Source organism: Oncorhynchus nerka, linkage group LG6 (assembly GCF_034236695.1).
Source record: "Oncorhynchus nerka isolate Pitt River linkage group LG6, Oner_Uvic_2.0, whole genome shotgun sequence".
In the NCBI taxonomy this organism is placed as follows: domain Eukaryota; kingdom Metazoa; phylum Chordata; class Actinopteri; order Salmoniformes; family Salmonidae; genus Oncorhynchus; species Oncorhynchus nerka.
In genome coordinates, this window is record NC_088401.1 from 13,178,721 (window position 1) to 13,193,995 (window position 15,275).

General features: G+C 44.4%; 1 protein-coding gene across 1 annotated transcript in view; it reads left to right on the plus strand.

The window, feature by feature from the left end:
- LOC115117765 (semaphorin-5A-like) overlaps positions 1-15,275 on the plus strand; it is a 251,760-nt gene that overhangs the window by 96,293 nt on the left and 140,192 nt on the right. Inside the window, exons 3-4 of the mRNA XM_065019047.1 lie at positions 268-367; positions 5,966-6,011. Coding sequence (XP_064875119.1) covers positions 268-367; positions 5,966-6,011 — 146 coding nt within the window. The remainder of the gene's footprint in view (positions 1-267; positions 368-5,965; positions 6,012-15,275) is intronic.

Below are 15,275 nucleotides of genomic sequence, written 5' to 3' on the forward strand. Positions count from 1 at the left end.
AAACAGCACCAGAAAACATTAGTGTTCATAAGAGAGGAGACGTAAACAGCACCTGACAACATTAGTGTTTATTAAACAACAGGTGTTATCGGACATCATCACAATACCGAACAATACTCACAAAGACAACATAATATAGGCCAACAACACTTTCTTATATACTGTGGCTATTGGCTAAGCATTTCTCTTTATCCACCCTCTTCGTTCTGCTCTTTTTTTCTCAGATTTGATTGGCTAATGTGTGTCTTTCTCTACTTTGATTGGCAGATATGGAGCCTTGGATCCACAGGTTCCGGGCTGAGGGCACAGTGGATTACTCTCAGCTAACCTTTGACCCCAGCCAGAACGAACTGATAGTCGGAGCCAGGTATTATATTCCCCCCACCCCCCCTCCCTGTCCCCTCTCTCTCTCTCTCTCTCTCTCTCTCTCTCTCTCTCTCTCTCTCTCTCTTCTTCTCTCTTTCTCTTTCTGGCTTTTTCTCTTGCTATCCCTCTCACTCATGATTGATGACACCTTTTAAAAATCCTCTGATTGAGTAGTGATTTTCTAGCTGTTCTCCAGTGATGTTCATTGTCTCTGCCAAGCACATCACCTTTAATTCAGCTCAGCGTGTGTGTGTGTGTGTGTGTGTGTGTGTGTGTGTGTGTGTGTGTGTGTGTGTGTGTGTGTGTGTGTGTGTGTGTGTGTGTGTGTGTGTGTGTGTGTGTGTGTGTGTATCCCAATCCTGCTAATGACCTTGGTTGTCAATATAAGCTGTTCTCTCCAGAGTTTAGAAGATAGCTGAGGAAACAGAGAGCTGGAGGACCAAGACAGAGACACAGAGCTGGGGGAATAAATTAATGTACTGCAGATGGATTCAAGGAAATGGAGGAGTTGGGAATACTTGCAGGGATTGACAGATAAGAAGAAGATAATTGAGTAAATGTGGAGAGAGGAGAGAGTCTGTGTAAGAGAGAGAGAGAAAGATAGAAAAATAAAGAGTGAGTTCTGCATAAATGCAAGCAATACTGGGCTAGATGGAACTTTTACTGGGCTAGGTGGAACTTTTACTGGGCTAGATGGAACTTTTACTGGGCTAGGTGGAACTTTTACTGGGCTAGGTGGAACTTTTACTGGGCTAGATGGAACTTATACTGGGCTAGATGGAACTTTTACTGGGCTAGATGGAACTTTTACTGGGCTAGGTGGAACTTATACTGGGCTAGGTGGAACTTTTACTGGGCTAGATGGAACTTTTACTGGGCTAGGTGGAACTTTTACTGGGCTAGGTGGAATTTTGTTCAAGCCACAAATATGTTGAGAACATTTCCAAGGTGAGTGATTTCATTTGACCCTGACTATTATAAAACACTGGGAGAGTGATTGCATTTGACCCTGACTATTATAAAACACTGGGAGAGTGGAGCATTTATCCTTCCCTCTCAGACACTAGTCTGACCCAGGGGCTAAAGGGTGTTCCTGTCTGTCCCTGGAGTGGTCTGGACTAGCCTCGCTTCTCTTTCTCTAGATGAGAGGGCTCAGGCTTAGTGACAGAGATCTAGGATAATCTAGGCTAAGGGGATAGGGGTTGATTTGAGACTTACTCTGTCAACCTAAATAGGCTCAGTGACAGGGATCTAGAAGAATCTAGGCTAAGGGGCTAGGGGTTGATTTGAGACGTACTCCGTCAACCTAAATTGACTCAGTGAGAGGGATCTAGAAGAATCTAGGCTAAGGGCCTAGGGGTTGATTTCAGACTTACTCTGTCAACCTACATAGGCTCAGTGAGTGTTTGTGACTAGGGTTTGATTTGGGACAAGACCTACTCTGTCTGGCTGAGAGGGATCGTTGAAGATTGTCCAGGAGTCTAGGGTTTGATTTGGGACAAGACCTACTCTGTCTGGCTGAGAGGGATCGTTGAAGATTGTCCTGGAGTCTAGGGTTTGATTTGGGACAAGACCATAATCTGTCTGGCTGAGAGGGATCATTGAAGATTGTCCTGGAGTCTAGGGTTTGATTTGGGACAAGACCTACTCTGTCTGGCTGAGAGGGATCGTTGAAGATTGTCCTGGAGTCTAGGGTTTGATTTGGGACAAGACCATAATCTGTCTGGCTGAGAGGGATCATTGAAGATTGTCCTGGAGTCTAGGGTTTGATTTGGGACAAGACCTACTCTGTCTGGCTGAGAGGGATCGTTGAAGATTGTCCAGGAGTCTAGGGGTTTATTTGGGACAAGACCTACTCTGTCTGGCTGAGAGGGATTGTTGAAGATTGTCCAGGAGTCTAGGGTTTGACATGGGACAAGACCTACTCTGTCTGGCTGAGAAGGATCGTTGAAGATTGTCCTGGAGTCTAGGGTTTGATTTGGGACAAGACCCTAATCTGTCTGGCTGAGAGGGATCGTTGAAGATTGTCCAGGAGTCTAGGGTTTGACTTGGGACAAGACATACTCTGTCTGGCTGAGAGGGATCATTGAAGATTGTCCTGGAGTCTAGGGTTTGATTTGGGACAAGGCCTACTCTGTCTGGCTGAGAGGGATCATTGAAGATTGTCCTGGAGTCTAGGGTTTGATTTGGGACAAGGCCTACTCTGTCTGACTGAATGGGCTCTATATTCTCTGTGTGTTGGATCAGTCTGACTGGAAGATTCCATGAGTCCAATAAGTCTGTATTTTAGATCCAGGTGGTTTAATTTAAGACGTTTAACATTAGAGGAGTCACATTGAATTGTCTTAGAAGGTCCGGTGTCGATGTTAAATGTTGAAATTAAATGTCTAAATGTCAAATAGAGTTAGACAGAGAGGGTCTGTCTGTGACCCGATGGCCAGAGAGAGTTATAATGGCGGCAGATCGATTGTAGATGTTAATATAGTGTAAAAAGGGTCTTAGACCACAGCCTGCCCTGTGAAATACTGTAGCCGCTCTTTAGAAGATGGATAGGCTTGGGTTTGTGTGTGTGTGTGTGTGTGTGTGTGCCTATAGGTGCTCCTGTCGAGGTTTGAGTGGGATTACATTACAGAATAGATGCCTAGATGATTTACTTTCTTGGCATGAATTAAAGGGCAATTCCACCACTTTTCATAATCTCCAGGACCAACCCAGTGTCTACATTTTTTATTTATTTTACCTTTATTTAACTAGGCAAGTCAGTTAAGAACAAATTCTTATTTTCAATGACGGCCTAGGAACAGTGGGTTAACTGCCTGTTCAGGGGCAGAACAACAGATTTGTACCTTGTCAGCTCGGGGGTTTGAACTTGCAACCTTCCAGTTACTAGTCCAACGCTATAACCACTAGGCTACCCTGCCGCCCCGGCAGCACATTTCTGAGGGTGTTTTCTTCCTCCCCGCGTCACAGCGAACCTCAGTGTTTGAAAATGACAGTTTCTAAAATGTTTAAAATTTTGATGATGTCATCAGGTGTAAATATGTCCTTTTCACCGATGGAGACATTAGTATTGTCCTGGAGATAATGAGCATGAGGTTGAAAAGTGGTGAAGAGCTCTTTCATATTTGTAAAACGAATAACTTGCTGAACCCGGTTTGAACTGAACCTGACAGGATTGATTCTCTGACATTCCTGGCCAAAACTGATTAGAAATTAAACATCCTTTCCCGATTGGCACAGCGGTCTAAGGCACTGCATCACTACAGACCCGGGTTCAATCCCGGGCTGTATCACAACTGGCCGTGATCGGGAATCCCATAGGGCAGTGCACAACCAGCGTCGTCCGGGTTTGGGGAAGGTTTGGCCGGGTGAGGGTTTAATTGGCCAATCATGCTCTAGTGACTCCTTGTGGTGGACCAGGCGCTTGCAGGCTGAATTCAGTTGTCAGTTGAACGGTGTTTCCTCTGACACATTGGTACGGCTGGCTTCCAGGTTAAGCAGGCGTGTGTTAAGAAGCACGGCTTGGCAGGGTCATGTTTCAGAGGACGCATGACTCGACCAATGCCTCTTCCGATCCCGTTGGGGAGATGCAGCGATGAGACAAGATCGTAATCGGGGAGAAAAAGGGGTGAAAATAAAATATATATAGAAAATAAAAATAAATGAAACAGCCTTAATATTAAACGTTACTCTGCTAAATAATAATATTAATATGAATAATAAAACTGCTATGATGATGAGTCTTGTGCCAGAATGCTGAACTTATACAATCAAACTGAAACCATTGGTCGTAAAAGAACAGGCCTACTCATTCTACAGACATTAGCTTATACTGTTTTGTGGAAAGTTTGAAAGACCAGACAATTAGTTTTTTTTAGTTGGCTTACAATCTAAATGTAACCATTCAAAAGAGCCTAAGGCAAGAGCCTTATTCAAGTGAAGTTTCACCATTGGACTCTCTGATACACACACACACACACACACACACACACACATGAATGTGGGCCCACGCACACTCACACAGCCTTAGGCCCTATGGTCTGTTAAAACAAAAATTCACTCAGGGATGCATTTGTCTGGAGGTGACCCCTAGACACTGATTCAAGATCAGTTTAGCATTTTCCCCACTAACGGTTGAGGTTGGAAAGAGTGAGCTGATCCTACATCTATGCAGTGGTGTAAAGTACATAAGTAATAATACTTTAAAGTACTACTTAAGTCGTTTTTGGGGGTATCTGTACTTGACTTTACTATTTATATTTTTGATGACTATTTGACTTTCCTGAAGAAAATAAGGCACGTTTTACTCCATACATTTTCCTTGACACCCAAAAGTATTCCTTACACTTTGAAGGCTTAGCAGGACAGGTAAAGTGTCTAATTCACGCACTTAAATCCCTGGTCATCCCTACTGCCACTGATCTGGAGGACTCACTAATCAGAGAACATTCCTGGTCATCCCTACTGCCTCTGATCTGGTGGACTCACTAAACACAGAACATCCCTGGTCATCCCTACTGCCACTGATCTGGTGGACTCACTAAACAGAGAACATCCCTGGTCATCCCTACTGCCTCTGATCTGGTGAACTCATTGAACAGAGAACATCCCTGGTCCTCCCTACTGCCTCTGATCTGGTGAACTCACTGAACAGAGAACATCCCTGGTCCTCCCTACTGCCTCTGATCTGGAGGACTCACTAAACAGAGAACATCCCTGGTCCTCCCTACTGCCTCTGATCTGGAGGACTCACTAAACAGAGAACATCCCTGGTCATCCCTGCTGCCTCTGATCTGGCAGACTCACTAAACAGAGAACATCCCTGGTCATCCCTACTGCCTCTGATCTGGTGAACTCACTAAACAGAGAACATCCCTGGTCCTCCCTACTGCCTCTGATCTGGAGGACTCACTAAACAGAGAACATGTCTGGTCATCCCTGCTGCCTCTGATCTGGAGGGCTCATTAAACACAAATGCTTTGTTGGTAAATTCTGTCTTAGTGCTGGAGTCTGCCCCTGGCCATCCGTACATTTAAAAAACAAGAAAATTGTGCCGTCTGCTTTGCTTAATATAAGGAATTGTTTATAATTTGTGCATGTACTTTTGCTTTTGAAACTTAAATATATTTTAGCAATTACATTTACTGTTGATACAAAGTATATTTAAAGTATATTTCCAAATACTGATTTTTTTTTTACTCAAATACTATTTTACTGGGTGACTTTTACTTGAGTCATTTTCTATTAATACTTTTACTCAAATGTGTACTTTTTCCACCACTGCATCTGTGTCTACAGGAAATTTGTAAAGTATGTCATCTTCATTCTGTTCGGTTTAGATTGTATTTCTATTCAAAACCACAAATATATAACTAGTTTCGACTAGCAGTAAAATAGTATGTATGTAGTTACATCTGAACAGGCCCTTTGGAGTGACCCAGAAAGATAGCTGTGATTAATCAAAGGTTTGATGAGGTAGAGGAAATAACCAATATGGGAGTAAAATAACCCAGAGATATTTTTGGAAATGGTCTCCTGTCCACTTCTCTTTTTTCAGATTGTGTCTTTTTATCTCTCCTCCCTTCTCTTTTCCTTTCAGAAACCACCTGTTCAGACTCAATCTGGAGGACCTCTCGCTGATCCAGGTGAGTCTTTACCAGTGTTGCCAGTCGCTCATCCATTGCTACCCATATGTCCCCCTCTATCTCTCTATCCCTCTTTCTCTATCTCTCTATCCCTCCCTCTTTCTCTATCCCTCTATCCCTCTATCCCTCTATCCCTCTATCTCTCTATCCCTCTTTCTCTATCTCTCTATCCCTCCCTCTTTCTCTATCCCTCTATCCCTCCCTCTTTCTCTATCTCTCTATCCCTCCCTCTTTCTCTATCTCTCTATCCCTCCCTCTTTCTCTATCTCTCTGTCCCTCCCTCTTTCTCTATCTCTCTATCCCTCTTTCTCTATCTCTCTATCCCTCCCTCTTTCTCTCTCTCTATCCCTCCCTATTTCTCTATCTCTCTATCCCTCCCTCTTTCTCTATCCCTCTATCCCTCCCTCTTTCTCTATCTCTCTTTCTCTATCTCTCTATCCCTCTATCCCTCCCTATTTCTCTATCTCTCTATCCCTCTATCCCTCCCTCTTTCTCTATCTCTCTATCCCGCTATCCCTCCCTCTTTCTCTATCTCTCTATCCCTCCCTCTTTCTCTATCCCTCTATCCCTCCCTCTTTCTCTATCTCTCTATCCCTCCCTCTTTCTCTACCCCTCTATCCCTCCCTCTTTCTCTATCTCTCTATCCCTCCCTCTTTCTCTATCTCTCTGTCCTCCCTCTTTCTCTATCTCTCTATCCCTCCCTCTTTCCCTATATCCCTCCCTCTTTCTCCCTCTATCTCTCTATCCCTCCCTCTTCCTCTATCTCTCTGTCCCTCCCTCTTTCTCTATCTCTCTGTCCCTCCCTCTTTCTCCCTCTATCTCTCTATCCCTCCCTCTTTCTCGCTCTATCTTTCTATCCCTCTCTCTTTCTCTACCTCTCTATCCCTCCCTCTTTCTCTATCTCTCTATCCCTCCCTCTTTCTCCCTCTATCTCTCTATCCCTCTTTCTCTATCACTCTATCCCTCCCTCTTTCTCTATCACTCTATCCCTCCCTCTTTCTCTATCTCTCTATCCTCCCTCATTCTCTCTCTTTATCCTCTCTCTTTCTCCCTCTTCATCACCTTTCCTATGTATCTTCCTTTAACTCTCATATTCATCTCCCTGCAACTTCCTCACATCTCTCTTTTCTTAGACTCTTTCTTTCTAGTATTATCTCTGCCTTCACATTTCCTCCCTTTAGCCCCCCCCCTCCTTTTTCTCTCTTCCCCTCAATGTCTAGCTCACAGTCAGTTTGTTGGAACATTGCATCAGGTATAACAAGTCTGGTCTCTTTTAAAAACAGTGTTTTTACATATTTTTGAATCTATCTACATTAACAGAGTAATACAGTAATACTGGAACAGGCCAGCCGTCAGTTGGGCCTATACAAATCTGTCACAAGCAATACACAACGTGTGTCATAGCAGTTACAGTAACAACAACCCAGGGTACATTTCAAATATTTCACACTGTTATATGCATCATGACAACACCATTACGTCGAGTGCTGTCAGTGAAGCCAGGATAATGATTATTGTGCCAGGAGATCGTAAGGGCTTGATTTGTGCAACAGACTTCATGCAGTTTGTAACGGCTGTCGTGGGAAGAAGGTGAGGACCAATGCACAGCGTGGTACGTGTTCATCTTTTTTAATAAAGTCAACTGAACACTGAATAACAAAACAAAGAAAGAAACAAGCGGAACACTTCTGTCTGGTGCAAACACACAAAGACTGAAAACAACCACCCACAAAACACAATGGAAAACAGGCTACCTAAATATGGTTCTCAATCAGGGACAACGATTGACAGCTGCCTCTGATTGAGAACCATACCAGGCCAAACACAGAAATAGAAAATCACAGAAAAACTAACATAGACAACCCACCCAACTCACGCACTGACCATACTAAAACAAAAGACAAAACAAAGGAACTAAGAACGTGACACAATTGTCCTCTAGAAGAGTGGGGTGTGAGAGACTATCACTAGGCTAAGAGTGGGGTGTGAGAGACTATCACTAGGCTAAGAGTGGGGTGTGAGAGACTATCACTAGGCTAAGAGTGGGGTGTGAGAGAACTATCACTAGGCTAAGCTGGATCAGAGGAGTCTGCCAGCCATCGTAGTCAGTGTTAATGGCCCTATATATCTAACAGTAGTCTTCTCTGTAGTCAGTGTTAATGGCCCTATACATCTAACAGTAGTCTTCTCTGTAGTCAGTGTTAATGGTCCTATACATCTAACAGTAGTCTTCTCTGTAGTCAGTGTTAATGGTCCTATACATCTAACAGTAGTCCTCTCTGTAGTCAGTGTTAATGGCCCTATATATCTAACAGTAGTCTTCTCTGTAGTCAGTATTAATGGCCCTATATATCTAACAGTCTTCTCTGTAGTCAGTATTAATGGCCCTATATATCTAACAGTAGTCTTCTCTGTAGTCAGTATTAATGGCCCTATATATCTAACAGTAGTCTTCTCTGTAGTCAGTATTAATGGCCCTATATATCTAACAGTAGTCTTCTCTGTAGTCAGTGTTAATGGCCCTATATATCTAACAGTAGTCTTCTCTGTAGTCAGTATTAATGGCCCTATATATCTAACAGTAGTCTTCTATGTAGTCAGTATTAATGGCCCTATATATCTAACAGTCTTCTCTGTAGTCAGTATTAATGGCCCTATCTATCTAACAGTAGTCTTCTCTGTAGTCAGTATTAATGGCCCTATATATCTAACAGTATTCTCTGTAGTCATTTCCATGGCTGTATGTTGGTTTATATGCATCCCTTAGAAGGAAATAGAAGGAAAGGAGAGGGGGAGAGGGGAAATAAGCAGAGAGCGAGAGGGAGAATGAGGGAGATGGAGCAATGTAGAGTAAGATATAGGATTGCCGGTTGATGAAGGTGATTTGCGAAGGGAAACGGGTTTATGAGTAGTAGTAGTAACAACAAAGAGAGCTGCACCAGAATACTCAGCTTTTTCTTCTTCGTTTTACTTCTCTACATTGAGATGTGTAGAGAAGAGAAAGGAGTTTTACTGTAGAAATGTGTCTTCTTTGGGAAATATCCTACAAACTACACCCACACATGCCTATTTCATTAGCTACCACCTATCATGGTGCTTTAGTACAGTACATACCCATTGGCATTGGTTAACAGGATTTATCATTGCACTGTGCTGACATGAATAACATAAGTGTGTGTTTTGATGAAAATAAGTACTGAGAGCTATGCTTGTGCCTTGTATGATTTTTGCAATAAAATGAGAGACCGAGTAGAATTACCATTTGATATGATCCATGCTCAGGCTTAATCCCTAATGTACCAAAACTAAATATTTATGAGCACGTCAAAACAACCAAGGTTATTCTTCAATGTACTGTATGAACGAATAATAAACCAGACCTCTAGAAATACTTTCAGCGTTATTGATTAAAACCCCTCTAATTTTCTCTTAAACAAACCCTTCATCACTTAAAATGAAACTGGGGGCCTCTTGCTAGTGTGTTGTTTGCAGACTCAGAGAGACGTGCCAGTTGCTGTGTCAGCCAGATAAATGCCCTCTGTCTGTCCTGTGGTACTTCAGCTCAGCGATTAACCGAAATGTCCTTATTCTTTGGTGGGTTATTAAACAACTAATTGACCATTCGGTTCAATTACTTAACTTCCACTCAGTTTTTTTTGTGAGCCCAATGTGCCATTTCTCGACAAATCAAATCATTCAAAAGAGACATCATATCAAGAACTGGGATGTTGGGCTGAAGGGAGTTGTAGTTTTTATTAAGCATATTTTCAACCAAGTGTGGTAACCATTGCGCCTGTTTTTTCCCAGCTGTTAGGTTAGATACACACAGATTGCACAGACAGCATGTAAATAACACAGCAACAAGTAAAGTACAATGCTCAAAAAAATAAAGGGAACACTTAAACAACACAATGTAACTCCAAGTCAATCACACTTCTGTGAAATCAAACTGTCCACTTAGGAAGCAACACTGATTGACAATAAATGTCACATGCTGTTGTACAAATGGAATAGACAACAGGTGGAAATGATAGGCAATTAGCAAGACACCCCCAATAAAGGAGTGGTTCTGCAGGTGTGGACCACAGACCACTCTCAGTTCCTATGCTTCCTGGCTGATGTTTTGGTCACTTTTGAATGCTGGAGGTGCTTTCACTCTAGTGGTAGCATGAGACGGACTCTACAACCCACAGAACTGGCTCAGGTAGTGCAGCTCATCCAAGATGGCACATCAATGCGAGCTGTGGCAAGAAGGTTTGCTGTGTCTGTCAGCGTAGTGTGCAGAGCATGGAGGCGCTACCAGGAGACAGGCCAGTACATCAGGAGACGTGGAGGAGGCCGTAGGAGGGCAACAACCCAGCAGCAGGACCGCTACCTCCGCCTTTGTGCAAGGAGGAGCAGGAGGAGCACTGCCAGAGCCCTGCAAAATGACCTCCAGCAGGCCACAAATGTGCATGTGTCTGCTCAAATGGTCAGAAACAGACTCCATGAGGGTGGTATGAGGGCCCGAAGTCCACAGGTGGGGGTTGTGCTTAGAGCCCAACACCGTGCAGGACGTTTGGCATTTGCCAGAGAACACCAAGATTGGCAAATTCGCCACTGGCGCCCTGTGCTCTTCACAGATGAAAGCAGGTTCACACTGAGCACATGTGACAGACGAGACAGAGTCTGGAGACGCCGTGGAGAACGTTCTGCTGCCTGCAACATCCTCTAGCATGACTGGTTTGGCGGTGGGTCAGTCATGATGTGGGGTGGCATTTCTTTGGGGGGCCGCACAGCCCTCCATGTGCTCGCCAGAGGTAGCCTAACTGCCATTAGGTACCGAGATGAGATCCTCAGACCCCTTGTGAGACCATATGCTGGTGTGGTTGGCCCTGGGTTCCTCTTAATGCAAGACAATGCTAGACCTCATGTGGCTGGAGTGTGTCAGCAGTTCCTGCAAGAGGAAGGCATTGATGCTATGGACTGGCCCGCCCGAATCCAATTGAGCACATCTGGGACATCATGTCTCGCTCCATCCACCAACGCCACATTGCACCACAGACTGTTCAGGAGTTGGCGGATGCTTTAGTACAGGTCTGGGAGGAGATCCCTCAGGAGACCATCCACCACCTCATCAGGAGCATGCCCAGGCGTTGTAAGGAGGTCATACAGGCACGTGGAGGCCACACACACTACTGAGCCTCATGTTGACTTGTTTTAAGGACATTACATCAACGTTGGATCAGCCTGTAGTGTGGTTTTCCACTTTAATTTTGAGTGTGACTCCAAATCCATACCTCCATGGGTTGATAAATTTGATTTTTATTGATAATTTTTGTGTGATTTTGTTGTCAGCACATTCAACTATGTAAAGAAAAAAGTATTTAATAAGAATATTTCATTCATTCAGATCTAGGATGTGTTATTTTAGTGTTCCCTTTATTTTTTTGAGCAGTGTACTTTGAAGAAGTAGTAAAATGAGTTTGTAAGACAGCTCTGCAACATGCTTAGTAGGCAGGCTAGCAAAATAGGATGACTACAGACAGCTCTGCAACATGCTTAGTAGGCAGGCTAGCTAAATAGGATGACTACAGACAGCTCTGCAACATGCTTAGTAGGCAGGCTAGCTAAATAGGATGACTACAGACAGCTCTGCAACATGCTTAGTAGGCAGGCTAGCTAAATATGATGACTACAGACAGCTCTGCAACATGCTTAGTAGGCAGGCTAGCTAAATATGATGACTACAGACAGCTCTGCAACATGCTTAGTAGGCAGGCTAGCTAAATAGGATGACTACAGACAGCTCTGCAACATGCTTAGTAGGCAGGCTAGCTAAATAGGATGACTACAGACAGTACAGTGTGGGGAGAACAGAGAAGGTTTCTGGCTGTTTGATTGCTACTGCCTGAGCAGAGATTACTTTAAAAAGGAATGACAGATAATAAAGTCATCAAATAAAAACTCAAGTCAACAAGCAACTGGACCTGTTTTCACTGTTTGCATCTTCACTGTTTTGGCAATTGAATGTTTACCATTTTGCTTTATATATCTGGAATTTCCCCCCTCTCCTTCTCTCCCCCTCTCCTCTCCCCCCTCTCCTTCTCTCCCCCTCTCCTCTCCCCCTCTCCTTCTCTCCCTCCCTTCTCTCCTCTCCCCCTCTCCTTCTCTCCCCCTCTCCTTCTCTCCCCCTCTCCTTCTCTCCCCCTCTCCTCTCTCTCCCCCTCTTCTCTCCCCCCTCTTCTTCTCTCCCCCTCTTCCTCTCCCCCTCTCCTTCTCCCCCTCTCCTCTCTCCCCCTCTACTCTCCCCCTCTCCTCTCCCCCTCTCCTCTCCCCCTCTTCTCTCCCCCTCCCCTCTCCTATTCTCCTCTTCCCCTTTCCCCTTCTCCCCCTATTCTCTCCCCCTCTCCTCTCCCCCCTCTCCTTCTCTTCCCCTCTCCTCTCCCCCTCTACTCTCCCTCTCTCCTTCTCTCCCCCTCTCCTCCTCTCCCCCTCTCCCTCTCTCTCTCTTTTCTCATGATTTGGTTGGGTCTAATTGTGTTGTTGTCCTGGGGCTCTGTGGGGTCTGTTTGTGTTTGTGAACAAAGCCCCAGGACCAGCTTGCTTAGGGGACTCTTCTCCAGGATCAATTCTCTGTAAGCGATGGCTTTGTTATGGAAAGTTTGGGAATCACTACCTTTTAGGCGGTTGTAGAATTTAACATCTCTTTTATGAATTTTGATAATTAGTGGATGTCGGCCTAATTCTGCTCTACAGGGATAATTTGGTGTTTGTCCCATTTTGTGAATTCTTGGTTGGTGAGATCTCATAATCATAAAGGGCAATGGGCTCTATGACTGATTCAAGTATTTTTATTCAGATCCTAATTGGTATGTCACATTTTGGTATGTCACATTTTGGTATGTCACATTTTGGTATGTCACATTTTGGTATGTCACATTTTGGTATGTCACATTTTATGGCCCTTCTTGCGTTGTCCCTCAGATCGTTCACAGCTTTCTGGAAGTTACATGTGGCGCTGATGTGTAGGTCGAGGTATGTATAGTTTGTGTGCTCTAGGGCAATAGTGTCTAGATGGAATTTGTATTTGTGGTCCTGGCAACTGGACCTTTTTTGGAACACCATTATTTTTGTCTTACTGAGATTTACTTTCAGGGCCCAGGTCTGTCAGGGCCCAGGTCTGACAGGGCATAGGTCTGTCAGCACATGTGAAGAAGATCTAGGTGCTGCTGTAGGCCCTCCTTGGTTGGGGACAGATCTAGGTGCTGCTGTAGGCCCTCCTTGGTTGGGGACAGATCTAGGTGCTGCTGTAGGCCCTCCTTGGTTGGTGACAGATCTAGGTGCTGCTGTAGGCCCTCCTTGGTAGGGGACAGATCTAGGTGCTGCTGTAGGCCCTCCTTGGTTGGGGACAGATCTAGGTGCTGCTGTAGGCCTTCCTTGGTTGGTGACAGATCTAGGTGCTGCTGTAGGCCCTCCTTGGTTGGGGACAGATCTAGGTGCTGCTGTAGGCCCTCCTTGGTTGGGGACAGATCTAGGTGCTGCTGTAGGCCCTCCTTGGTTGGTGACAGATCTAGGTGCTGCTGTAGGCCCTCCTTGGTTGGTGACAGATCTTGGTTGGTGACAGATCTAGGTGCTGCTGTAGGCCCTCCTTTGGTTCTAGGGGCTGCAGATCTAGGTGATGTAGGCTGCTCTCGTGCTGCTGTAGGCCCTCCTTGGTTGGTGACAGATCTAGGTGCTGCTGTAGGCCCTCCTTGGTTGGTGACAGATCTAGGTGCTGCTGTAGGCCCTCCTTGGTTGGTGACCGAAGCACCAGATCATCAGCAAACAGTCCACATTTGACTTCAGATTCTATTCGTTTGAGGCTGTGTTTTGCAGAATGTTCTAGTGCCCTGACCAATTCGTTGATATATACGTTGAAGAGGGTGGGGTTTAAGCTGCATCCCTGTCTCACCCCACAGCCCTGTGTGAAGAAATGTTTGTGTTTTATAGTTGAAGTCGGAAGTTAAACATTAGCCAAATACATTTAAACAATTCCTGACATTTAATCCTAGTAACAATTCCCTGTCTTAGGTCAGTTAGGATCACCACTTTATTTTAAGAATGGGAAATGTCAGAATAATAGTAGAAAGAATGATTTATTTAATCTTTTATTTCTTTATGGCAATTTTAACCGCACACTTGTTGTTTATGTACATGGATTTGATAATGTTGTATGTTTTTCCCCCCAACACCACTTTCCATCAATTTGTTTAGCAGACCCTCATGTCAAATATAGTTAAAAAAGCATTTTGAAATAAACAAAGCATGAGAAGACTTTGCCTTTGTTTTGGTTTGTTTGGTTGTCAATTAGGGTGTGCAGGGTGAATACGTGGTCTGTCGTACGATAATTTGGTAAAAAGCCAATTTGACATTTGCTCAGTACATGGTTTTCACTGAGGAAATGTAAGCGTCTGCTTTTAATGATATTGCAGAGGATTTCCCCAAGGTTTCTGTTGAAGCATATCCCACGTTAGTTATTGGGGTCAAATTTGGGGTGATCAGTCCTTGGTTTACAGTGAAATGTTTTGTCCAGGAAGTTGTCTAAAAGGGATTGAATTTGTTGTTGCCAAATTCATTTGTGGTAGGTTTTCACACTACTTTCCTTCCATCTATAGCATTTTTTATTTTTTATTATTCCGTTCCTTTGGCTTTGATGCCTAATGATTGAGTTTTGCTCTGTTCAAGTAGACTGTGATTTTGCTGTGATCTGATAGGGGTGTCTGTGACTGTGAACGTTTTGAGAGACTCTGGATTGAGATCAGTGACAAAGTAGTCTACAGTACTACTGCCAAGAGATGAGCTATTGGTGTACCTACCCTAGGAGTCCCCTCGAACCCTACAATTGACGATGTACATACCCAGCGTGCGACAAAGCTGCAGGAGTTCTGACCCATTTTCTTTGGTTATGTTGTCGTAGTTGTGTCTAGGGGGGAGTATGGGGGAGGGAATGGTATCACCTCCAGGTTGGTGTTTGTCTCCCTGTGTGCTGAGGGTGTCAGGTTATTGTCCGGTTCTGGCGTTTAGGTCGCCACAGACTAGTACATGTCCCTGGGCCTGGAAATGGTTGATCTCCCCCTCTAGGATGGAGAAGCTGTTTTCATTAAAGTACGGGGATTCTATTGGGGATTCTATTGGGGATTCTATTGGGGATTCTATTGGGGATTCTGTTGGGGATTCTATTGGGGATTCTATTGGGGATTCTATTGGGGATTCTATGGGGGGGGGGTAGCCTGGACCGTTCTT